General features: G+C 37.9%; 1 protein-coding gene across 1 annotated transcript in view; it reads right to left on the minus strand.

Moving 5' to 3' along the window:
- ULK4 (unc-51 like kinase 4) overlaps positions 1–22,330 on the minus strand; it is a 512,874-nt gene that overhangs the window by 486,710 nt on the left and 3,834 nt on the right. Inside the window, exons 2-12 of the mRNA XM_065885322.1 lie at positions 21,491–21,590; positions 19,321–19,460; positions 16,837–16,999; positions 14,839–14,940; positions 14,186–14,269; positions 12,236–12,311; positions 10,180–10,272; positions 7,644–7,759; positions 7,428–7,497; positions 5,995–6,091; positions 1,634–1,738 (exon numbers count right to left, since the gene is read on the minus strand). Of these exons, the coding sequence (XP_065741394.1) occupies positions 1,634–1,738; positions 5,995–6,091; positions 7,428–7,497; positions 7,644–7,759; positions 10,180–10,272; positions 12,236–12,311; positions 14,186–14,269; positions 14,839–14,940; positions 16,837–16,999; positions 19,321–19,460; positions 21,491–21,590 (1,146 nt within the window). The remainder of the gene's footprint in view (positions 1–1,633; positions 1,739–5,994; positions 6,092–7,427; positions 7,498–7,643; positions 7,760–10,179; positions 10,273–12,235; positions 12,312–14,185; positions 14,270–14,838; positions 14,941–16,836; positions 17,000–19,320; positions 19,461–21,490; positions 21,591–22,330) is intronic.

Consider the following 22,330-nt stretch of genomic DNA (forward strand, 5'->3'; position numbering starts at 1 on the left):
TCACCAAAAAGAATAAGCATTCAACAAGGCCCCTTCAGAGTAAAATACACAAATATAGGTAATAATGCATAAAATAAAATCATTTCAATTGCTATCTTCAATAAAATAAAGCATCATGGAAAAGGGTCACCCTATCCTGGCTTACTCTTAGGCTAATTTACCTCTAGGTTAGAAATTTAGTTCCTCAACAAATATTTATTGGATACCTGCTAGGGTGAGGCACTATGCTAAGGGGGATACAAAGACATGATCCTACTGCCAGAGAGCCGACACACTGGCTAGAAAGATAAGACAAACATCTGTGAAACAACAGAAAAACACAAGATATTTAAATTAGAATGCAAAACAGGTGGGACATAATTACAGACAAAACACTTCAGAGAAGTGTTTCTAAAAAGATAGAGAATCAGAAAGGACTTTAGGTTGACGTGGTCAGGGCAGGGTTTATGGAAGACCTGGAAAGTGGCATGAGGTCTTGAAGAGTGGTCAGGACTTGATGACTGAATTGGCGAAGATACAACTTCATGAATAGGAAAGCACACCATTTCCTTGAGCAAAGCGAGGAAAGCGTATAGCAGCTGGATCCATGAGTTTGGAATAGCTGGGGTACTTCAACATGACACTTTTAATTAAAAAATTCAACCATCGAACTTCCCTGGTGGCCCAGTGGTTAAGAATCCTCCTGCCAGTGCAGGGGACACAGGTTCAAGCCCTGGTCTGGGAAGATCCCACATGCTGCGGAGCAACTAAGCCCGAGAGCCACAACTACTGAGCCCGAGTACCACAACTACTGAAGCCCATGTGCCTAGAGCCATGCTCCACAACAAAGAGAAGCCACCACAATGAGAAACCCGCACTCTGCAATGAGGAGTAGCCCCCGCTCGCCGCAACTACAGAAAGCCCGCATGCAGCAATGAAGACCCAATGCAGCCAAAAATAATTAATTAAAAAAAAAAATTCAATCATCATTGCTATGTCTAACTTCTCCAAAACCTCTCCATAGAGCATCTTTTAAACTTCTGCTGGTAGTATTCTCACCAAAACTGCATATCCTCATTCTAATCATGAGAAACACTTAGGCAAACCCAAATTGAGGGACATTCTACAAAATATTAATACCTGCCCAGTACTCTTCAAAGTGTCAAGATCATGAGACACAAGGAAGGAATATGAAATTACCACATGACTGTGAAGGACAAGGACAGATTAGAGCAAACTAAGGAGGTATAGAAACCAACTGTAGGGCTTCCCTGGTGGCGCAGTGGTTGAGAGTCTGCCTGCCGATGCAGGGGACACGGGTTCGTGCCCCGGTCCGGGAGGATCCGCATGCCGCGGAGCAGCTGGGCCCGTGAGCCATGGACGCTGAGCCTGCGCATCCGGAGGCTGTGCTCCGCAACGGGAGAGGCCACAACACTGAGAGGCCATAGTACCAACGAAAAAAAAAAAAAAAAAAAAGACTGCGCTTCCACTGAAAGGGGGCGTGGATTCAATCCCTGGTCGGGGAACTAAGATCCCGCATACAGCGTGGCCAAAAAATAATTTTTTTTAAAAAAAGGAAAATAAGGCAAAGTATACTGTGTATGAAAACATCACCCAGATTTCAGCCCTCGGTTGTTAGGGTGCCTTCCCGCACCTTCGGATTGTCAATAATTGGGGTGATGACAAGATCTGAGTCTGTGTAGATAAGCTCTCTCATCCGGGTCTCCAGGTCCTGCTGACTCAGGTGTCCACGTGTAATCTGAAACAAGAACAAAAATTAGACCCGGTTTCTGTGACTAGTGAAAAGCTTTAAGAGACGGAGCTAGTAAGATGCTGAGTAGACTCCACTGAAAAAAGTCACCTGTATCAATGGACCTCCACTGCTATTCAAAACACTTCCACAGACAGTCTCATCTGATCTTCACAAAAATCCTAAATCTAGTGTATCACTATTCCCATTTTTACAGATGAAAAAAACAAGGCTCAGAGAAAGTAACTGACTTGCTCGTGTTTACCACAATGGCTGGTTAGAACTAGAAAACAGATCTTCTATAGTTTGATGTTCTAAACTATGATGAGACAAATTGGTCTTTCAATTACCAGCAGGGTTGTTATCTTTCATCGACCAAAAATTAATCAGCTTATTTCTGCTTTACAGAATATTCAATATGAAATTTAAATTACAGCATAAAAAAATTTCAAGCTGAAGTACTGACCTGTTATATAAGTATTAAGCACCCACATCTTTACAAATCCTAGTTAAAGCGGAATTGACACATAATGAAAATGAATAACTAGATGTTCCCCATCGGTTATTCAAGATGTTTCTTTGTGCTCTCCTTAAACCCAACTTTTTTTTTTTTTTTTTTTTGCAGTACGCGGGCCTCTCATGGCTGTGGCCTCTCCCGTTGCGGAGCATAGGCTCTGGACGCGCAGGCTCAGAGGCCATGGCTCACGGGCCCAGCTGCTCTACGGCATGTGGGATCCTCCCGGACCGGGGCACGAACCCGCGTCCCCTGCATCGGCAGGCGGACTCTCAACCACTGCGCCACCAGGGAAGCCCAAAACTCAACTTTTATTCCTAGTGCTATGCCTTAGTATTTCACATCAGACAAAAAAAAGAGGATTTATGCATTAAGAATTTCCACTGAAACTTTGACTGAAAAAATGCTAACCAGAAAATCAAATCAGTGAAGTGAAAGGTAAGCAGAAAAAGAAATGATCCAAAACTAAGGTAAGGGACAGAGTAATTAGCTAACAAAGTTCATGGAAACCACAACAACCCTTCTTCAACTTAGAAGACAGACATATTAAAAACACATGAAGAATAAGGAGGAACTTTTGTAAAAAACTATGTTAAAGAAAATTTAAGAACATGGACTTTCAAAACAGATAAACTTGAAAGAAAAGCCAAAATGAAGTCAACTGAAAAAGTTTTACAATAATCTAAAAATGAGTAAGGTAGACCAATTAGAAAATTATATGTAGAAATTAATTTCATATACATAAAGTGAATGTATGCACAAAAACAGGTTATAAAAATACAATATCCCATTCACAATAGCAAAAAATAAACTGTTAAATAAAATGCTCAGGAATAAACTAATCAAAAATTGCAATGAGGTCCTACATATTAAATGAAAAAATTAAGTCATAAAATTATGTTCCCTTGTTTATAAATGAATACATAGGGGCTTCCCTGGTGGCGCAGTGGTTAAGACTCCGCCTGCCAATGCAGGGGACACGGGTTCGAGCCCTGGTCCGGGAAGATCCCACATGCCACGGAGCGGCTGGGCCCGTGAGCCACAACTACTGAGCCTGTGCTCTAGAGCCCGTGCTCCGCAACAAGAAAAGCCCCTGCTCGCCACAGCTAGAGAAAGCCCATGCGCAGCAACAAAGACTCAATGCAGCCAGTAAACAAACTTAGAAATTTATTTTAAAAAATTACAAAACATAAGCTCCCTTATATAATTAGTGCTTAAATATTCTCAATAAAATAATTACATACACTCCTCCACAATAAACGTCTGGCAGAAGAAATTCAACATCTATCGCATTTCAGAATGCATTTTTTTACTTTTACAGTGATTTTCTATCTCACATATAACCAATTATTAGCACAGTGAGATTTTATTACAACCTATTTACATTTCATTTCCATACAAAATTAAGTTTCACATGGTTCGAATGCATTTCACATTACATAAAAAATACAGCAACAACTGCAATAAGTACAATAAATAATAACTTGGTGAATTTTTTACTTCAGAATATTTCTGCATTCAAAAAAACTATGATTGAAAGAAATTAAAGAATAACTAAATAGAAAGACATCCCATGTTTGTGGAAGAAAACTTTATATTGTTAGCATGGCGATACTCCTCAAATTGACCTAGAGATTCAACACAATTGCTGTCACAATCCCAGCTGGCTTCTTTGCACAAACTGACGAACTGATCCTAAAATTCATATGGAAATGCAAGAGACCCAGAATAGCCAAAAAACAAAAAACTCTGAAAAAGAACAAAGTCAGAAATCATACTTCTTAATTTCAAAACTTACTAAAAAGCCACAGTGATTAAGACAGTGTGCTAGTAGCATTACGAAAGACATATCAATCAATGGAACAGAACTGAGAGCCCAGAAGTAAACCTTCACATTTATAGTTAATTAATATTCAACAAGAATTCCAAGACATTATTTAATGTCTTGGGAAAGAAGAGCCTTCTCAACAAACGGTGCTGAGGCAACTGGATATCCACATGCAAAACAAAGAAGTTGGACCCCCTACCTCGTGCCATATGCAAAAATTAATTCAAAATGGATTACAGACCTAAATGTAAGAGCTAAGCATAGAAATAAACCTTTAAGACCTTAGAGTAGACAACTGTTTCTTAGTTATGTCACCAAGAGTACACAGGCAACAACAAACACACAAAAAAGATAATGTGGTCTACATCAGAATTTAAAACCTTTGTGCTTCAAAGGACACCGTCAAGAAAGTGAAAGGACAATTCACAGAACAGAAGAAAATGTTTATAAATCATATATCTGTAATATATAAAGAACCCCTACAACTCAATAATGGGCAAAAGGTTTGAATAGACATTCTTCCAAAGAAAATATACAAATGGCCAATAAGCACATGAAAAGATGCTCGACATCATTAGCCAACAGGGAAATGCAAATTAAAACTACAGTGAGATATAATTTCACACTTACTAGGATGGCTGTAACCAAAAAGAGACGATGCAGCACTATTCACAATAACCAAAAGGTTGAAGCAATCCAAGTGTGCACCAAAAGATGAATTAATAAATTGGTACATACACACAATGGAATATTATCCAGACTTAAGAAGGAATGAAATTCCTGATACACGCTACAACGTGGATGGATCATGAAGACATTATGCTAAGTGAAATAAGCCAGATACAAAAGGACAAATATTGTGTGATTCCACTTATATAAGGTTACTAGGCAAATTCATAGAAGCAGAAAGTAGAATAGTGGTTGCCAGTGGATGGGGTTGGGGGGAGGGATGGGTAGGGGGGAATGGATAGTGGTGATGGTTACATAACAGTGTGAATGTACTTAATGCCACCAAACCGTACACTTAACGATGGTTAAAACGGTAAATTTTATGTAATGTGTATTTTACCACAATTTTTTAAAAGACATAATAACACGTTTTGGTGAGGATGTGCAAAAACTGGAACCCTCATACACTGGTGCTGAGAATGTAAAATGGTACAGCTGCTTTGGAAAACAATTTGGCAGTTCTTCAAAAGGTTAAACAGTTATCATACGATACAGCATAGAACACACACCCACACAAAGACGTACACAAATGTTCATAGCAGCATCGCTCGGAATAGCCAAAAGGGGAAACCCATCCAAATGTCCACAAATGGATGAATGGAAAAATAAAATGTGGTATATATACAACAGAATATTATTGGGTAGTAAAAAAGAATATAGTATTGATACATGGTAAATTTGGATGAATCTTAAAAACATCACGTTAAGTGAAAAAAGCCAGTCACAAAAGATCACATATTGTACGATCCCATTTATATGAAATGTCCGGAATAGGCATATTTATAAAGACAGAAAGTAGATTAGTGGTTGCCTCAGGCAAGAGGGTAGAGAAACTGGAAGAAAATAGGAGTGACTGCCAATGAGTACAGGGCTTCTTTGCAAAATGATGAGCATTCTAAAATTGACTGTGCTGAGGACTGCATAGCTCTGTGACTATGCTAAAAGCCCCTGAATTATACACTTTAAATGGGTGGATTATATGGTGTGTCAATTATATCTCAATAAAGCTGTTAGCAAAAAAACACCTATGAAGCACCTCTCTCTTAAGAGTACTTACTAGAAAAACCAGTGATAATCAAGGAAGATGACTCAGTCGTAAATTTTGCAATTAAAAACACAGTTCAGAGATTAACTTGCAATTATTCTTCTGAATCCCTGTATCCTACGCAAAAAGAAAATTCCATCTCTGCTTACTTTGGTCAAGGGAGAAGTCTTCTGTGGTGAACTTTGAGTCATAGCCTCACCAGGATTTAATGCCACTGCAGTGCTAGTTCTTGGAGTCGGACGAGAACTGAAAAGTGCACACCAGTTAACGTTACTCACATTTCAGAAACTTTATCCTGTTTACTATTTTCTGGGTTAAAAAACACATCTCATGAAAAACGGTAGAATATGATGATTCTATGTGACCTCGTTAAGATTTTAAAAACTTTAAACTCTAATTTGTGTTTATGACACTCATTTTTTTAAACTGTTTTCAAAGTAATTTCCTGGGTAATTGTTTTTTTTATTTGGAGCTTCTATACTATATACAGTATTTTCTGTTTTAACCAGAAACCTAAAAAAAAGATTTTAATGTCTGCTGATCTAGGCAGGATTAACATAATAAAATAGAACAGATACTCTACAAAGCATAGACAAGGTTTACAATTTTATTTCATAAAATGTTTGAAATGGAAAATTACCTTGGTACCTACTTAAGCAACAAGTTATATTCTGTATCTATTTTTAATGATTCCTCCTACACTCATCGATGGCTGCCATACTCTGTGGACCACTCCATTACACCCAGGTCTCTGATTCTGAGTTTTCTGCATTTTAAGAAATTCTTCCATTCAGATCATTACGGTCTCTTTTAATGAATTCCTTCAAATTTCCAAATTATCACCCCTCCTTCACCTACTTGCCTTTTTGTTCATTCATTAAACGAGGACTTACTTAGGTCATAAAATATACCAGAGATCGTACAAAATTTTTTTTAAAAAACTGAATTTAAAATGCCCAAGATATATATAAATAAATTTAACATGCTTTATATTTAAATATGAGTAAAACAAATCAGGAAACTTTAGTTTATCATTATAACCCCTATGTCATGAAATTAAACTATTTCTCTGAGACTAAAACTATAAATAAAATATAACACAATATTTACACATTAATAAAATTTTAAATACACTGGTCTTGGTCACTTTAAATACCATTCTAATTTTATTATTTCAATGATTGCAAATATTGTTTAAGCCTCCCAGATAAAGCGACATTTAAATAAAAACACAACCTGTTCTTTTTCTATAAGTCTTTATCTAAATAAAGCTGGAGTTCTGAAATTTTAAATTCAATTTTATTTGAAGTAGAAGTACAAAATGAAAAAGTTTTAATTAACCCTTATAAATAGGAAAAATAAGGTGGTTTGGTTACAATTTTTTAAAAATACGTAGCGACGTCTACATTCTATTGGCCAGCACTTAACAGTAACTTTGAAAGTAGAGAGTGAGACTGGAATTTGCATTTCTCCCTGTCCTTTATTTCTGTGTAACATGGTTTACCAGCCAAACAACAGACACTTGAAGAAGATTTCACTTTCATCTCCCATGGATCCCTTATTGCTCCGTCATTTTACATACCTGAGAAGAAACATGGACTCATTCAACTGACCCCCAAGAGTGCTCTTAGGCCGCAACTCAGATGGATTTTCTGTGGCAGGAAGATAAAACAATATCCATCAATGAACAAAAATATGAGCAGGGCACGACGTACACAGAGATTTAAAGAGAAAGGTAACGCAAATTAGGAACTCTCAGAAATAGCACTGAGTTCAAGAGTGCCAAATGAAAGCTCACCTAGTCTAAACGAGCGACTGAGCTGCTCACCACTCTTCTCCCCTTTTGCTTGTCCACAATGAGGGCTCTTGAGAATCTCCTTGGAATCTTGTGACCCAGAATACTCCAGGTTTCTGCTGTTCAACGATAGAAACCCAACACAACCAAGCTTACTACTGAGCTTTCTGTAGAGTTTTCTCTGTCAAACAAGAGGTTGGAAAAGATACTTAAACTGCACAGGACATTTGGCAAAACTACTGAGTTAGAGGGAGTTCCCTGGTGGTCCAGTGGTTAGGACTCCGCTCTTTCACTGCCAGGGCCTGGGTTCAATCCCCGGTCGGGGAACTAAGATCCTGCAAGCTGTGTGGCATGGCCAGAAAAAAAAACAACTAGCGAGTTAGGAAAGTAATATTTTTCATTGAGTAGCTAAAATGAGCACTTACTACATGGTAGGTATTGTACTAAGAAGCCTATAAACCTTATCCCTGAAAAATAAGTAACAGCAGGCAGATCGGAGAAGTAAACCAGAACTCAAGATATCAGTGAACCAGTAGTGAGTTTCCCTTTTATTTTTTTCCCTTCCAGTATTGTTCGACCTGGACTCAAAAGCAGTGAGTAGACAGGAGCCCCAAGAGAAGCCCTGTATTTCTGTTCCAAGGAACAGGAAAGGGGACCCCTAAGGGTCAGAGCAGTGGAAACACCCTAGTTTTTTGTTTGTTCTTTTGCTTTTGCTTTTTCCATTTTGTCCTTCCCCAGCCTGCAGGTAATCCTGCAGCAGCTACAAGGGACAGTAGCCACTTCTGGCCAGTGCCTAAAACCCTGAAGGAGGAACATTCTCTTCTCTAGCCAGAGAGTTATGACCCCCAAGAATGTGAAGCAAATCCCTGTCGCTCTGTTCTCTTTTTTCTCCTCTCTCCTTGTCCTACTGCAACTTGGTCCCAAACACATCCATCAAGACATAAAAACTATAATACACCATGACTAAGTGGGGTTTATTGTGGGAAGGCAAGGCTGCCTCAATATATGAAAACCACTTTATGTAAGAGTCCATAATGAGAGTCTAAAGAAGAAAAACCACATGATCATATCAAATGATACAGAAAGAATGACAAAATTTAACATTCATTCAAACTGAAAAGGGGAAGCTACAAAAACCTCCAGCTCATCATATTTAACAAGTAAAGGCTGAATGCTTTCATTCTAAAATGAGAAACCAGGCAATGTGTTCATTTTCATCACTCCTCATTCATTACCTTACTGAAAAAGTCCCAGCAAGGGAAGTAAGGCAAGAAAAAGAAATAAAAAGCATACAGATTAAAAGGAAGATGACAAACTAAGGTGAAAGGTGTCCTGGGATTTGCTGACACTGATGGACCAGGTCCTAAGCCCAGGTTTCTGTACTTTTCAGAGTCTAATACAATGTGAAAACATAGCTGAAGCTCAATGGATCACAGAAACTGAAGTTTGGGAGAGACCTTAAATAGAATTCAGACTTCTCTATCCGATACAGTGAATTTACAAGATCAAAATTAAGAATCAGACAACCACTTACCATCGAATGAAAGGAGGAGAGGGAGAGTCAATTATCTGGACTTTGCCTCTATTCATCTACTTCTCACCTTGTTCTTTTCAAAATACCATCACTTTGGGACTTCCCTGGTGGTCCAGTGGTTAAGAACCCACCTTCCAACGCAGGGGACACAGGTTAAATCCCTGATCAGGGAACTAAGATCCCACATGCCATGGGACAACTAAGCCCAGGCGCCACAACTGCTGAGCCTGTGTACCACAACTAGAGAGAAGCCTGCACGCTGCAACGAAAGATCCCACATGCCACAACTAAGACCCAACATAGCCAAAAACAAATTAATTAATTTTTTGAAAATACCATCACTTTTATAACTGTCCTGGGCTAAAAAGATTTTATAATAAAATGAAGTGGATTAGTCAGGATGAACTAGGTTATACTGTGGTAACACAAAATCCACAAATCCTAGAACTCAGAATCTCCTAGCTTTATGTCTCACTCAAGCACATAGCCACTGAAGGCTGGCAGGAAAGCTATGCTCACCATGGTCACTAAAGACCCAGCCTGACAGCAACTCCACTTGGACATTTCCTTCCCAATTACCTCATCAAGAGAAAGAAATGTGGCACATCACACAGTGGCTCTTTGAGTTTCTATCCAGAAATAACACAGGTCACTTCTGCTCACATTTTATTAGCCAAAGCAAGTCACGTGACTGCACCTAACTTGGGGAAATGAGATCCTACCATGCGCTGACAAGGTGGGAAGCCAGCTGAACACAATGAACAAAAACTAATGACGACCATACTAAATCTCTGCCTGGATAAACAATTGACCAGAAAATCAGCAAAATCAAGAACACAAAATGTCATGACTAAACTCTTTAAGCAACCCTTAATTAAACACATGCTTGATTTCCTCCTATTATGAAGGCATAGAAATTCATGTCATTGATGCTGCAAAAATAGAATAGCAAGGGTACAAGTGTTTAATAACCATGTCCCACACACAAAAATAAGCTTATACTACCTGACACTGGAATCCTCGTTGCTTGAGTCCTGATCTTTTCTAGTGAAAGCATCCTTCCAAAATGAGTGCTGCAGTAGTCCTGCCCAAGTTAATCTTTATAAAACATAAATGTAAAAAATCTATTTTAACATGATTTACCACAGAGAATTCCCAGGACATGCCCCAGTTACACAGATCAGATTTGTTTCACACATTCTTGTTGGAACTTCACTTTTAGAACTTCATTCAGAAAGAAACAAGATTATCAACCTCATGACTATATCCAGAGTCACGCTTCTCTTTAGAAGTCAAAACGTTATCTAACTAGCTCACCCACTTTAAAATGACTTCAGGCCATATTTAAAACCCAGACTCACTAGCAAAGCATCAACTTTTACTCCTAGTAGATTACACCTGAGGGGAATTCCTTGGCAGTCCAGTGGTTAGGATTCCATGCTTCCACTGCAGGAGGCACGGGTTCAATCCCTTGTTGGGGAACTAGGATCCCGCATGCCGCAGAGGCGGCCAAAAAATTAATTAAATAGATTATATCTGAGGTATACTCAAACTCAGAATGATTAAGCTCGACTAAAATTTTAAAACAAAAAAGTAATTTGTATCTGATTCATTTAAGCGTTCAAAATTTCCATACTGAAATAAAAACTACCTTGATCAAAATTAAAACACAAATGTAAAAGAGAGAATTTGCAACCACATATAATATTCCTTTTATACAAAGGGCTCCTAAAATTCACTAACAATTAAAATTACCAATAAAATGGAATTTTTTTTCATCCATTAGATTAGCAAAAATTTATAAGATCAACAAAACCCATTGTAGGTAACAATGGTGGGGGGAGGAAATTTCTAATGCTGGAGGTATAAACCCACCCGTGTTCCTAGGATGCAGCAAATGTGTCAAACTTTTTACTGTTCTCAGCCTTTGGCCAGCCACCCCACCTTAAGAAAATTATCCAAAGGTGATAACTGCCTAAGTGAACAACAAAAACAAAAATAGGATATTTACTGTAGCAGTCAGTGTATATGATATTCTAAATCAAGAAAACTCTCAATGTTGTTATTACAGGTTATTACATGTACATTCAGCAGCCATTTAAAATAACCAAGCAAATATAGAGAGAGAAAAAGACTAGATTATGGGGTGGTCTCATGTATGCAAAAGAGTATTTAATATGGGATATAAATATGTGGAAATGTGTCCTAAATAAATCCTAAATAAAGTAAGTTAAATTAAGTATATTTATATCTCATCCAAATATGTCTGGGAAGGTATCCACTAAAATAACGTTGATCCTAAAAGCATTCTATTGTAAGCATAGGAGTGTCTTACAACTTATACGAGAATCAACAGTCTTCTGCAGTTTTTCAGTTATATTTAATGAAGATACATTACATGCTACACTAAATTTATTCTTCATTTTATACCCTGAAGCAGAGACCCCAAATGCTTGCCTAAAACCCCTAGATACCTAGTGGCAGAACCAGAACCTAGGTTCTCTTGTCTCCCAGGCCAGGGAGACCCCCTCTTCACTCCCCACTCCCTCCTGCCCTGCCCCACTCCACACCATAAGGATTTCTAACTTCCTGCCATCCCTGCAACACAGAAAATTCACACTGTGCCTATTATCCTGTCACTTGATAGTCCCAGTATGACAGGATTATCATAAATCACATCGCATTGAAATATTGCTCCGTTAGTCGTTATTACATTATCTTGACAGTGTCATCCCTAGTTGAGTAGGCTCAGACAGTTTTAGCCTGAAATCCACAACGGGGGGGCAAAAAAAAAAATGTACCTCTTGGATTTGGGAGTTACAAGAAAATCTGTCAACCTATGAGGCGACTATTTGCTACGTTAAAAGAGTTAAAATTCCTCATGATTAAAAACACCTGTAAACCGATCGCAGCCACTCAGTGTAAACTCAGATTTCTTTTTTTTCCAAAAAAGATAATTTGAACAGTTCTTTCTATATTAAGACCGGTACAGTGTTAGAAGTACACTAAAGGCAAAAAGGATTCCAGTCTCTATTCATGTTAAAGTACTACCCATACATACCTTTTCTGAGGATCTTTTTGAAGTAAACCATCAAGCAAATCAATAAAATCTGAAGAAGCTTTCGGACGAGAAGAATCTATACACAAAGTAATACCCAAAAAAGAAAAAAAGTGATAAGTAGCTGAAAACACACCCTACATCAACATCATAATAATAGTATTTTAAGCATATAAATTATTTTTAAGAGAACACTGAATACATAGTAACAGTCTTCATTTAATGCCAGGAGAGGGCTGGGGGGGGCAGGACACAAAAATTAAAAACTCTTCCCTGGACCACAAAAAATATGAATCTCAAAAAACTAAGTTCTGACTAACCTCTAAACTTTCTCTTTACTGAACAACCCCAGTAAGGACCACCAGCTTGACAAACTCATACCCTTGGTCTTCAGCTATTAATTATGCCTCATTTTCTGACCATTTTCTCTTAACTTGACCAGCTTTGCTTTATAATATACTATGATTAGAGTACTTGCAATCTCTCTTTAAAGATTTTTAACAGGAAAATAATCATCACAATATTATGACAATGTCCAATTCCATTAATCTCCAAGTGTTTTGTCTTTTTATATTAGAAAGGTACATACCATGGTCAAATTATCAGTCTATCATTAAAAAGAAGTGGCCATGAAGATAATGGCCAAAGCCATCAGAACAGATGGTGCTATCAGGCACTGTGGCCACAGTCTGATCAAGATCCCTGTGAAATAATTACGCTTAGGCCAAAGTGGTATCTTGACCAGACCTTTGATACCTTCATTCTCAGATTTCTGTTCCCTACATAAAAATCTTTAACTTATTAGGAGAAAACAATACTCAGTACTATGAGTACTTAAAACAACAACAAAAAAAATCAGAAGTCATCATTATGGGAGACAGGAAGGACTGATTTCTACGAAAATTAAAATAAAGTTAATAAAAAAGAAATGCTTTTTGTTTTAAGAAATATAGACCATTTTCAAAATACCGAGAGTTGTTTTTTTCACCAAGGATGACTCTTAAAATATTGAAAATATTCCGTATTTCTGTTCTTTCCATTAATTACTGAGGATTTTTTTCTTTAAAAACTCACAACCTTATTTTTCATAAAGTCCTGTTTTCATCTTTGTGACTTAAGATTCACATCCTTTGAGTTGTGTAGCAAAGTGTTTTATTATGTTTGTACCTTCTTTTTCTTTTCTTAAAACTGTTAATGGTAGACTTGCATTAATTACACTTTGTATGATTAAATTGCCAACACTTTAAAAATACAACCATATCTAGCTTAAAAGACTTTAAAAGCTTATCTGGGTAGCATTCTGATTCATCAAGATAAGGACTGAGAAACACCTTTTTGTTCCTATTCAAGGACTAAATAGAAATAACTACATGGGACATGACTACACATTAAGTAAATGGTACATACACATGAACACACCAAAAAAAGACATAAAAGTTTGAGTTTCTTAAATCTTTGAACCAGACTTCTTCTGATATAGGAGCACAAGATAATTTGTATTTTTAAACGAGGGAAAGTCTTAGTAGTACTTTGTTTTCCATTTCAGTATCTTTTTAAAAATAGCAAAAGGGGGCTTCCCTGGTAGCGCAGTGGTTGAGAGTTCGCCTGCCGATGCAGGGGACACGGGTTCGTGCCCCGGTACGGGAGGATCCCACGTGCCGCGGAGTGGCTGGGCCCCGTGAGCCATGGCCGCTGAGCCTGCGCGTCCGGAGCCTGTGCTCCGCAACGGGCGAGACCACAGCAGCGAGAGGCCTGTGTACCGCAAAAAAAAAAAAAAAAAAAAAAAAAATAGCAAAAGGAATGCTAGCATTTCTAAAAATATCAATTTGTGACTATTTAGAAAATATAAATTTGAGGGGTTATGAATCAATACAAACACACTTTGGGGATAAAAGTGCACCTTTAGTCCACGTAAGGAGTATATTAACTGCATTTATAATAAAAACATCCTACCTTTTGGAATAGGTGGCAAAGGATCTTCATAAAAAATCTTTTCAACTAATTCTGAGAAACTTTCTGAGAAGAACGGAGGTTTTCCTGAAATCATGTGAAAACTTGCAAAATTAAACAACAGTTTGCTGTTACCAATAATTCTTAATAAATCTCAACTACAGATAGTTCAGGATTGCATAATTTACAGGAAAAAATATGTATATAGCAATAACTAATTATTGAATGCCTAGTACATACCAGGCACACTGTCTATGTATTTTTATAGTTGTGTAATTCAAAATTTATCAACCTAACAAATACAAAATTCACTTATGGACAACCATGATCCAATGCCTACATGGGCCACTGGATACATCTGACAATTCACAGTCACAGGCACCTTTACAAGATTTTCTACTAATAATCAGTTAGACACATCAGTTAGGCATATTTCAACATTCCAAATGATTATCATGAAAAATACCTCCATGTCAAAGGTTCCTACAAATCTGCATATGCCTAGACACCAAGCAAGTCGGCCAAAATCAGTACATAGAAAATTTTAGGAAAACTAGCTTTTTCACATCTTATAGGTAAACTCTTTGAAAACGCCAGATGTAACCTTTGGGTGTGTGTGTCCAGCTCTGATTTTAACTGAACCAGAAAGTAATCACCTGAAAACATTTCATAGAGCAGGCAGCCCAAGGACCAGAGGTCACTGGTAACGGAGAAGTCAGTACCCCTCACAATTTCTGGAGCTGTATAGATAAGAGATCCTAAGAACAAGGGAGAAAGGACAGCTTTGTTAGGCGTTTGTCCTGTTCCCAACACAAATCAACCTAGGAGAGACCAGGTGAGGTGAAAAAAGATGGGAGAACACGCACATAAATATAATTTCATGCATATTTCACATTTTTTAAATGTTTTCTAATATTAAGGTCCCACTTCCCAAGACTATGTGAGAATATATAAAAATACAAAGATTTTGAATATTCACCTGAGTAAGAGGTGGGGCACATTGAGGTGCATTCTTTTTTTAAATTAACAATGCAAATAGCTGAAAGTAAAGAACCTTTGATTGTAGTATTTTGAATAGGATAGGTTAAGTTATGCAGCAGTAAGCACCCCAAATTCCCAATCACTTAACCACACAGGTTTTCTTATAACTGAAACTACAAGTCCCTCACAGGTCAGCCAAGGGGCCCCGACCCTCACAGTCAGTCCATCCAAGACCCAGGCTTCATTTCAACCATGCTTCCTCAATCACCAAGGCAGGGGCAAAGAACGTAGCAAATTAAACACTGGCTCTTAAAATTCCCAAAGAGACTCGCATCACTTCTGCGCACACTTGGTGAGCTTTGGCAGGGAAGATGCAATCCTACCATGTAACCAGAAGAGGAACAGAACAGGACCTATTTGGTGAACAGCACTAGTGTGTATCATGTACACTTGATACAGAGTTTAGTATTACATAGAAACACCAAATTCTAGAGATAGAAAGTTCCCTTGCTTACTTATGAGAGCAGCTGAAGCCTGGAAGGTACTCTAACATCCTCTAAGTCACAGAGCTGGGCAGTAACAGAGCACTCGCCAAAACCCACAGCCTCCCACCTTCCAATGAGAATGTTCTTACCATGAAGTGAGTAATCACCAATCCCTTGGAAAAGAGGTTAATGTGCGCCCACCATGGGGACTGTTCTTAGATTAAGCTCAGAAGTAATCGAGTGTCACTGCTAGAAACTCTGACATTTCTTCACAACACAGCCCTCTTCCCCTTACGAAAGGGGAAAATTTCAAATACACATTCCTGAAACATATTGCCCTCCTTGGTTTCTGTATAAAAGCATAGTCCATAATACTCATTTTCATAGGATGCCACGGAATGATATTTGGGGATTTAGAAAGCCTTCTTCCTGGGCGTGAAATCTTACTTCAAGACTGGCCCTGCAAGTTAAAGTTCCTCGCTTGTATTTATGGGGCCTCTGTTAACCCGCTGCTCCCCCGCCGTCCCTTTCCCTCATTCCTCTCATCCATGGCCATATGACTACCAAGCCCAAGGATGCCACTCTCTCTCTCAGTGCCCTTTGCTTCCTGGTGAGTGTACCAGAGCTTCGGTGGTCCAAAGTCTCAAGTACATACACCAGGAACTTGAGGAAAAAAGATCTTTATCACTTCTATCTATCAAAAGTTCTGGTATAAGAAATATGACTTCACACTCTCCCCTCAAGCACAGCAATCTAACTGCCCAGGCCCCATCTCACTGACAAAACCACCTCCCAAGGACGCACCCTTAAAAACCTTCCTTACTTGCAGAAGAATATCAGCTGCTCAACAACGCTGAGTATCTCCTGAGCCACCAGTGTATGCCAGACACTGTTCTAAGTGCTGAGGATACAGCAGGAAGGGAGACAAAACCCCCCTCCTTATGTTCTAATGAGTGGTCAGTGATAAAGCTAAGGATAAGGCTTTGTCAGAGGTTCCCTGCACCTCACACGACACTAGAGCCACACGGAAAATGTAGGCCCTGGACAAAACCATCCATAAATCCAGACTTCTCCTGATCATTTTTAATACATTTTTTGACTGGCAACATAAAAGGTGGACATTATCTCCTAAACACGTGACTTGGGCGGCCCACAGCTAGAGTTCTGACCTGGAAGCTCTCCACGTACCTTTGACTCTACTTTTCATGTTTTTCTTCAGTACATTTTCCCCGCTATCACCTCCTCCTTCTTCTGCTGCCACCAATGCAAAGAATTCTTCCAAATTTTCACCTTCCACTTTGGCCAAGCAAAAATTACTAAACTTCAGTGTGCCAGGCCCTTCCAAGAGTATCTATAAAGGTTAAAAAACAAATGTGTTCAGAAACAAATTCTATTCAATTTGCATTTCCATCCGTACCTCTTGTAATCTCACTATAGAACTCTGAGTATTGGTTTTCTTGCTTCATCACAACTCAGAAAATTAAATGCTTACAATTTTTTAAAAAAAGAAGCGAAAGAAACATAAATTCAACATTTGACTAGTAAGAGAATCAAATATTAAATTGTCCCTTCTCAGATGTAGATGAAAAACACATCGTTTAACCACAGAGGGAAACCTCAGTCTTTTGGGAAAGATAAAAAGGAAAGTATATGAAACAATCTATACTCACCTATTCTCAGTGACAGTTGAAAGAGGATTTGGAAGCCCACCTGTCCTAGGGGTTGTTCATTCAAATGAGAATGTATGATTTAGGGTTGAGACTAGGGTGTTGAAGTTAGAGATCTAGATTTGAGCCCTAGGTCCACCACTTACTGGCAGTCTGACCTGCAGACTTTACTTAACCTTTGTAAATCTGTCTCTTCACCTACAAAATGGAAAAAATGATACTTAACTCTTCGGACTGTTGTAAGGACTGAGGCTATACACGATGCAGAGGGCTTCTGACAGTGACTGGCACGTGTTAAGTGCACAAGTCTGCTAATATAATTTGTGATTAGAAGTTATCTGTTGATTGTTGAAATCATACCTTTATCTCTTCCTCCCTGGCAATGGATCAGGGGGCTTCTTGGTCCTTAAAAGCAATTTAAAGTTTACCCTCAACTTCTAGTCACAAATACTAAGGATGTCAGTTAGTCTACAACAGTGACCTTTAAACTTTTTTTTTGAGCAGCCTGGAGGCCTTGTTAAGAAAAACTACTAGTCCTTACCCTGAGAGTTCCTGATTCAACAGGTCTGGGGTAGGGCCCAAGAAGCTGCATTTCTAACAAGTTCCAGGTAATGCTGATGCTGCTGGTACAGGGAACACACTTTGAAAACCACCGGCAGGGGGCAGATAAAAATTTTAAGTTAGTAAATATTTTGGACTTTGCAAGCCGTAAGGCTTCTGTCCTGATTATTGAAGTCTGCAGCCACTGACAATACATAAATGAAAGAATGTGGGTGTTCCAGTAAAACTCCATTTACAGAAACAGTCATCCTGCCGGAACTCTGCCAACCCCAGTTCTGGAATAAAAGTAACCTTACTATCAGCCTGAAGCTCCTAGGTTATAAAGAGCTGATACTAGACCTCACTAAAGAGCTCCCACACAGAGGTTGGTACGTTATAGCCTCTAGGCTTGTATAAGCATGAGCTAAGAGAGGTTTTTATGTTTCTGAACAGTTGGGAAAAAATGAAAATCAGCTAATATTTCTTGACATGTGAAAATTACATGAAACTGACATTCCAGTGTCCATAAATAAAGTTTTATTGAAACAAAGTCACACCCACGCATTTACATATTGTCTATAGCTGCTTTCAGGGCTGTAATGCAGTTAAGTGGTTATAGTCTTGACACAAGTATATGAATATTTCAACAAGAACTTCTATTTGTTATACAGAATCTTTACGGAGCTTTTTGTAGGTTTAATTAGGTTCTTATATAGATGGCCTAGAAAAATGTTTAACAAGGAAATATTCAACTTTTCATTTCATTGTGTTCACATTAACAAAGGAAAAGAACTAGCAGCTAAGACCAGTAACACATACAATCCCTAAGAAAATGTCCTAAAAGTTTAACCTAAATATAATGCATAATCCTCACAATCTCCCTGAAATATCTCCTTCTACATCACAGGCAAGAAAACTGAGGTACAGAGAGAGAGAAAAGGTAACTTGTCCAGGGCCCACAGCTTCTAAATATCAGTGTTAAAGTGGCTCGGACTCTAAGCAGGTTTTGCGACTCTACGACACTGAAGCACGTTTACTTATGGATAATTAGTTTTACCAGAAAAGAAAAATATTTGACCCATAATATCAGGAATCATACGTACATAGCCAAGAATGTCATCATCAAACTAAAATAATGGCTCATAACTGTGTACTATAATTTAAGAGCAAAGAATCTTATTTTACTGATCTGTTGAGCTCATCATTCACCATATACCTCAAGAGCAATAATAATTACTCAGAGAACCCTGAAAGGAGGGGAGACTTCACTTTCTAAAAGCTACTTCAATAGGTAGCTAAATAGGAACCTGAAATATAGTACAATGTACTTCCTTTTGTTTAAAAAAAATGTTAACTTAAAATTTCAAGATGTTCTATATCAAAATTGTATCTAAAAATAAAAACATCTTTGAGGAAGCCCTATGAATTGAAACACAAACAGGAAACCCAAACTTTCATGAATTACCTTCCCAGGAGAAATGTCACAAAAGAGAATGCCAAGTTGATGAAGATGATGTAATCCAGTAATCAGGTCAATCCCAAATTCTCTTACAACATCTTCTGGGAGGTTTTCGTCTTGAGCAATAACCATTTCTAAGGAACCACCTGCAAGTTGATTAAAATCACCCACTTTAACCCACCAATATTACACAGTGCCTCTGGGAGGTTCCATGCTGGGACCTGAGCATTAAAACATGATCAAATCAGTATACCTGGACAGTCTGGCAGGGGAAACATACATGTTAACAAACAGTGGTCCAAGCACCGTAAATGGAAACCTCCACGCTCCAGAGCCAGCTCAGGGAGAATGACTGCTCAGACTGTAAGAATAGTCAATAAATAAGCCAGTGGGATGAAGGGAGAATCACTCTGGTGCTGTGATTTCTCACTCCAGATCCCTCAGGAAAGAAACAGCTACAAAAATTAGTGTTAAATAGTAACCTAAGCTGTGCTCTTTAATCACACTGTGCAAAGTACGGTTACGTTTACTCCTGTGCAAAGTGAGGTCACATTCTACAAGAACTGCACAACAAAAAAAGGTGCTCTTCCTTAATAGTCAGAAAATCACAAACGCTGACGTACACCACTGATGAAATAAAAGGCCAATGGCAGACACACTGCAAATTCCATTTCTATACCCTACCAGGGTCCCACTCACATCTCCTATCATCTAAGTGCCAGAAACAAACCTTTTTTTTTTTTTTTTTAGGGTCAAGATTATAACAGGAGTCAAGTTCAGAGAAAGTGAAGTCTTAGCCGGCATCTGAAAGTTCAATCAGAATTAGTGCAATGAAGGTAGGAGTATTTTGGGGTCTGTTCATTTTGTTTGGCGGGTGAGGAACCATTCCAAACACAGGCATAAATTAGAGTTAGGCTATTACAATGGCCAGGGGTCACAAATAACAGCTGAAGCAAAAAGTACAACAGGTTGAGTGCCCTGATCACCTCAAAAGTGTGTACATCTCATGAAAGTAATTAAACCACAGACTCCTCCTATTGATTCAGAAAAATAAAATGCAAATAAATTATTCCAAATAACCTCTTTAATGATTGTATTAAATTCTAAGTGCCAGTATGTAGGAGATTCATAAAGCTATAATTATATTTCATCTTAATATTTAATGATTTATTATTATTACTCAGTGTATAAATAGAAGTACACTCACCATGGTACTTGTTACATTTTTTCCTAAAGACACTGCAACTGAAAGCCCAGATAATACAGTATCTATGTATTTAGTCACCTTTCTTCCTGTATATAGTCCTAGAAAGTTATAGCAAGCAAGAGCTATAACATGTTATCTCTAATTATTGCTAGGTGGCGGTATTTGTTGATTCATCTTTGTATTTTTCCATATTGCTTAAGTTTTTAAGAGCAAGTATCCTTTGCACAAAAAGATAAGCACTTTGTAAACTAATTAGCTAATAGCTAGTTGACCTAAAATACTTTGTTTTTACTGAATGGGAAAGCTTTTTTGATCAATAATCACTAAAAAAGATTTCTAAGTGTTATATAGGTGATTTAGCATTATTTTATACCAAAGTAAAGTTAACCCCAAATTGAATTTTACACGTCTTCCTCTTACCAAACACCTTTGCCCTTTTCCAGTCCCTAATATCTATCAAGCAATAGGTGTTCAAGTTAATGTACTCAATAGTATCAACACTGCTTATATTTGTAATAGAAGGAAAATGGAAAATAGCAAAAACTATATCAGGGCTTCCCTGGTGGCACAGTGGTTAAGAATCCACCTGCCAAAACAGGGGACACGGGTTCGAGCCTTGGTCTGGGATGATCCCACATGCCGCAGAGTAACTAAGCCCATGCGCTACAACTACTGAGCCTGCGCTCTAGAGCCCATGAGTTACAACTACTGAGCCCGCGTGCCACAACTACTGAAGCCCGCGAATCTAGAGCCTGTGCTCTGCAACAAGAGAAGCCACCGCAACGAGAAGCCCACTCACTGCAACAAAGAGTAGCCCCTACTCACCACAACTAGAGAAAGCCCGCGCACAGCAACAAAGACCCAACACAGCCAAAAATAAATAAATTTATAAAAAAAAAAAAACTACATCATGTTTTTTCAAAACTATATATTGTGGCTACAATCGGAGCACTTCTTACATGATCTTACCTGTGCAGAGTTCCACGACTAGCCAGAGATGATTACTGGTTTCATACCATTCATGAAAAGTTACAATATTCTTGTGTTTAATTTCACGGGTGAGACGAACCTATAAAAACACACAGCATTCACACTAAAATAAAAAAGTTCTTAAACCCTTGCATCTATTAAGAAACACCTAAATACACAACTGGGAAATAAATAAGAAAACACTGGAATTTATTCAGTGGAATTCTATACAGACATTAAGAATGATGGTTATGAAGGCTGGTGACATGGAAAAATGCTAATTCAATGTACAGTCTTTAAAAACAAACAAAACCTTGTACGAAAGTTTTGTGTATTTGTGTAAATTAACATCACAAAAGAATATTCATAGGAAAAATGACCAGAAGGTATACATCAAAATAGCTGCCGTTATGAGGAGAATTACTCGTGTTTTTAAATTCTTTCTACTTCTCATTTTCTATCTCCTATATTAAGTACCCAGTACTTTCATAATGAGGAAAAAAGAAATAATTTTAAAGGAAACAAAAAAAACCTTTAAGTAAGAATAACCTAAAGGCTCAAAAATACAATAATAGTTAAACAAGTTGTATATTAATAATTATTATTAGGCCAACATTAAAGTATTCGTTGAATTTTATAACATGGAAAAATGACGTTATAATGTTAAGTGAAAAAAGCAAGAAATAAAATTATGTAATACCATGATTAGAAAATTTTTTAAAAGCCCATAGAAAAAAAGACAAGAAACAAACCAAAAAGAACAATGATTGCCTTTGGGTGATACAACAATGCTGCTCTTTCCTTCTATTCAGTTCTTTATATTCTCAAATTTCCTATAAT

The sequence above is a fragment of the Phocoena phocoena genome, chromosome 10 (genome assembly GCF_963924675.1).
Source record: "Phocoena phocoena chromosome 10, mPhoPho1.1, whole genome shotgun sequence".
In the NCBI taxonomy this organism is placed as follows: Eukaryota; Metazoa; Chordata; class Mammalia; order Artiodactyla; family Phocoenidae; genus Phocoena; species Phocoena phocoena.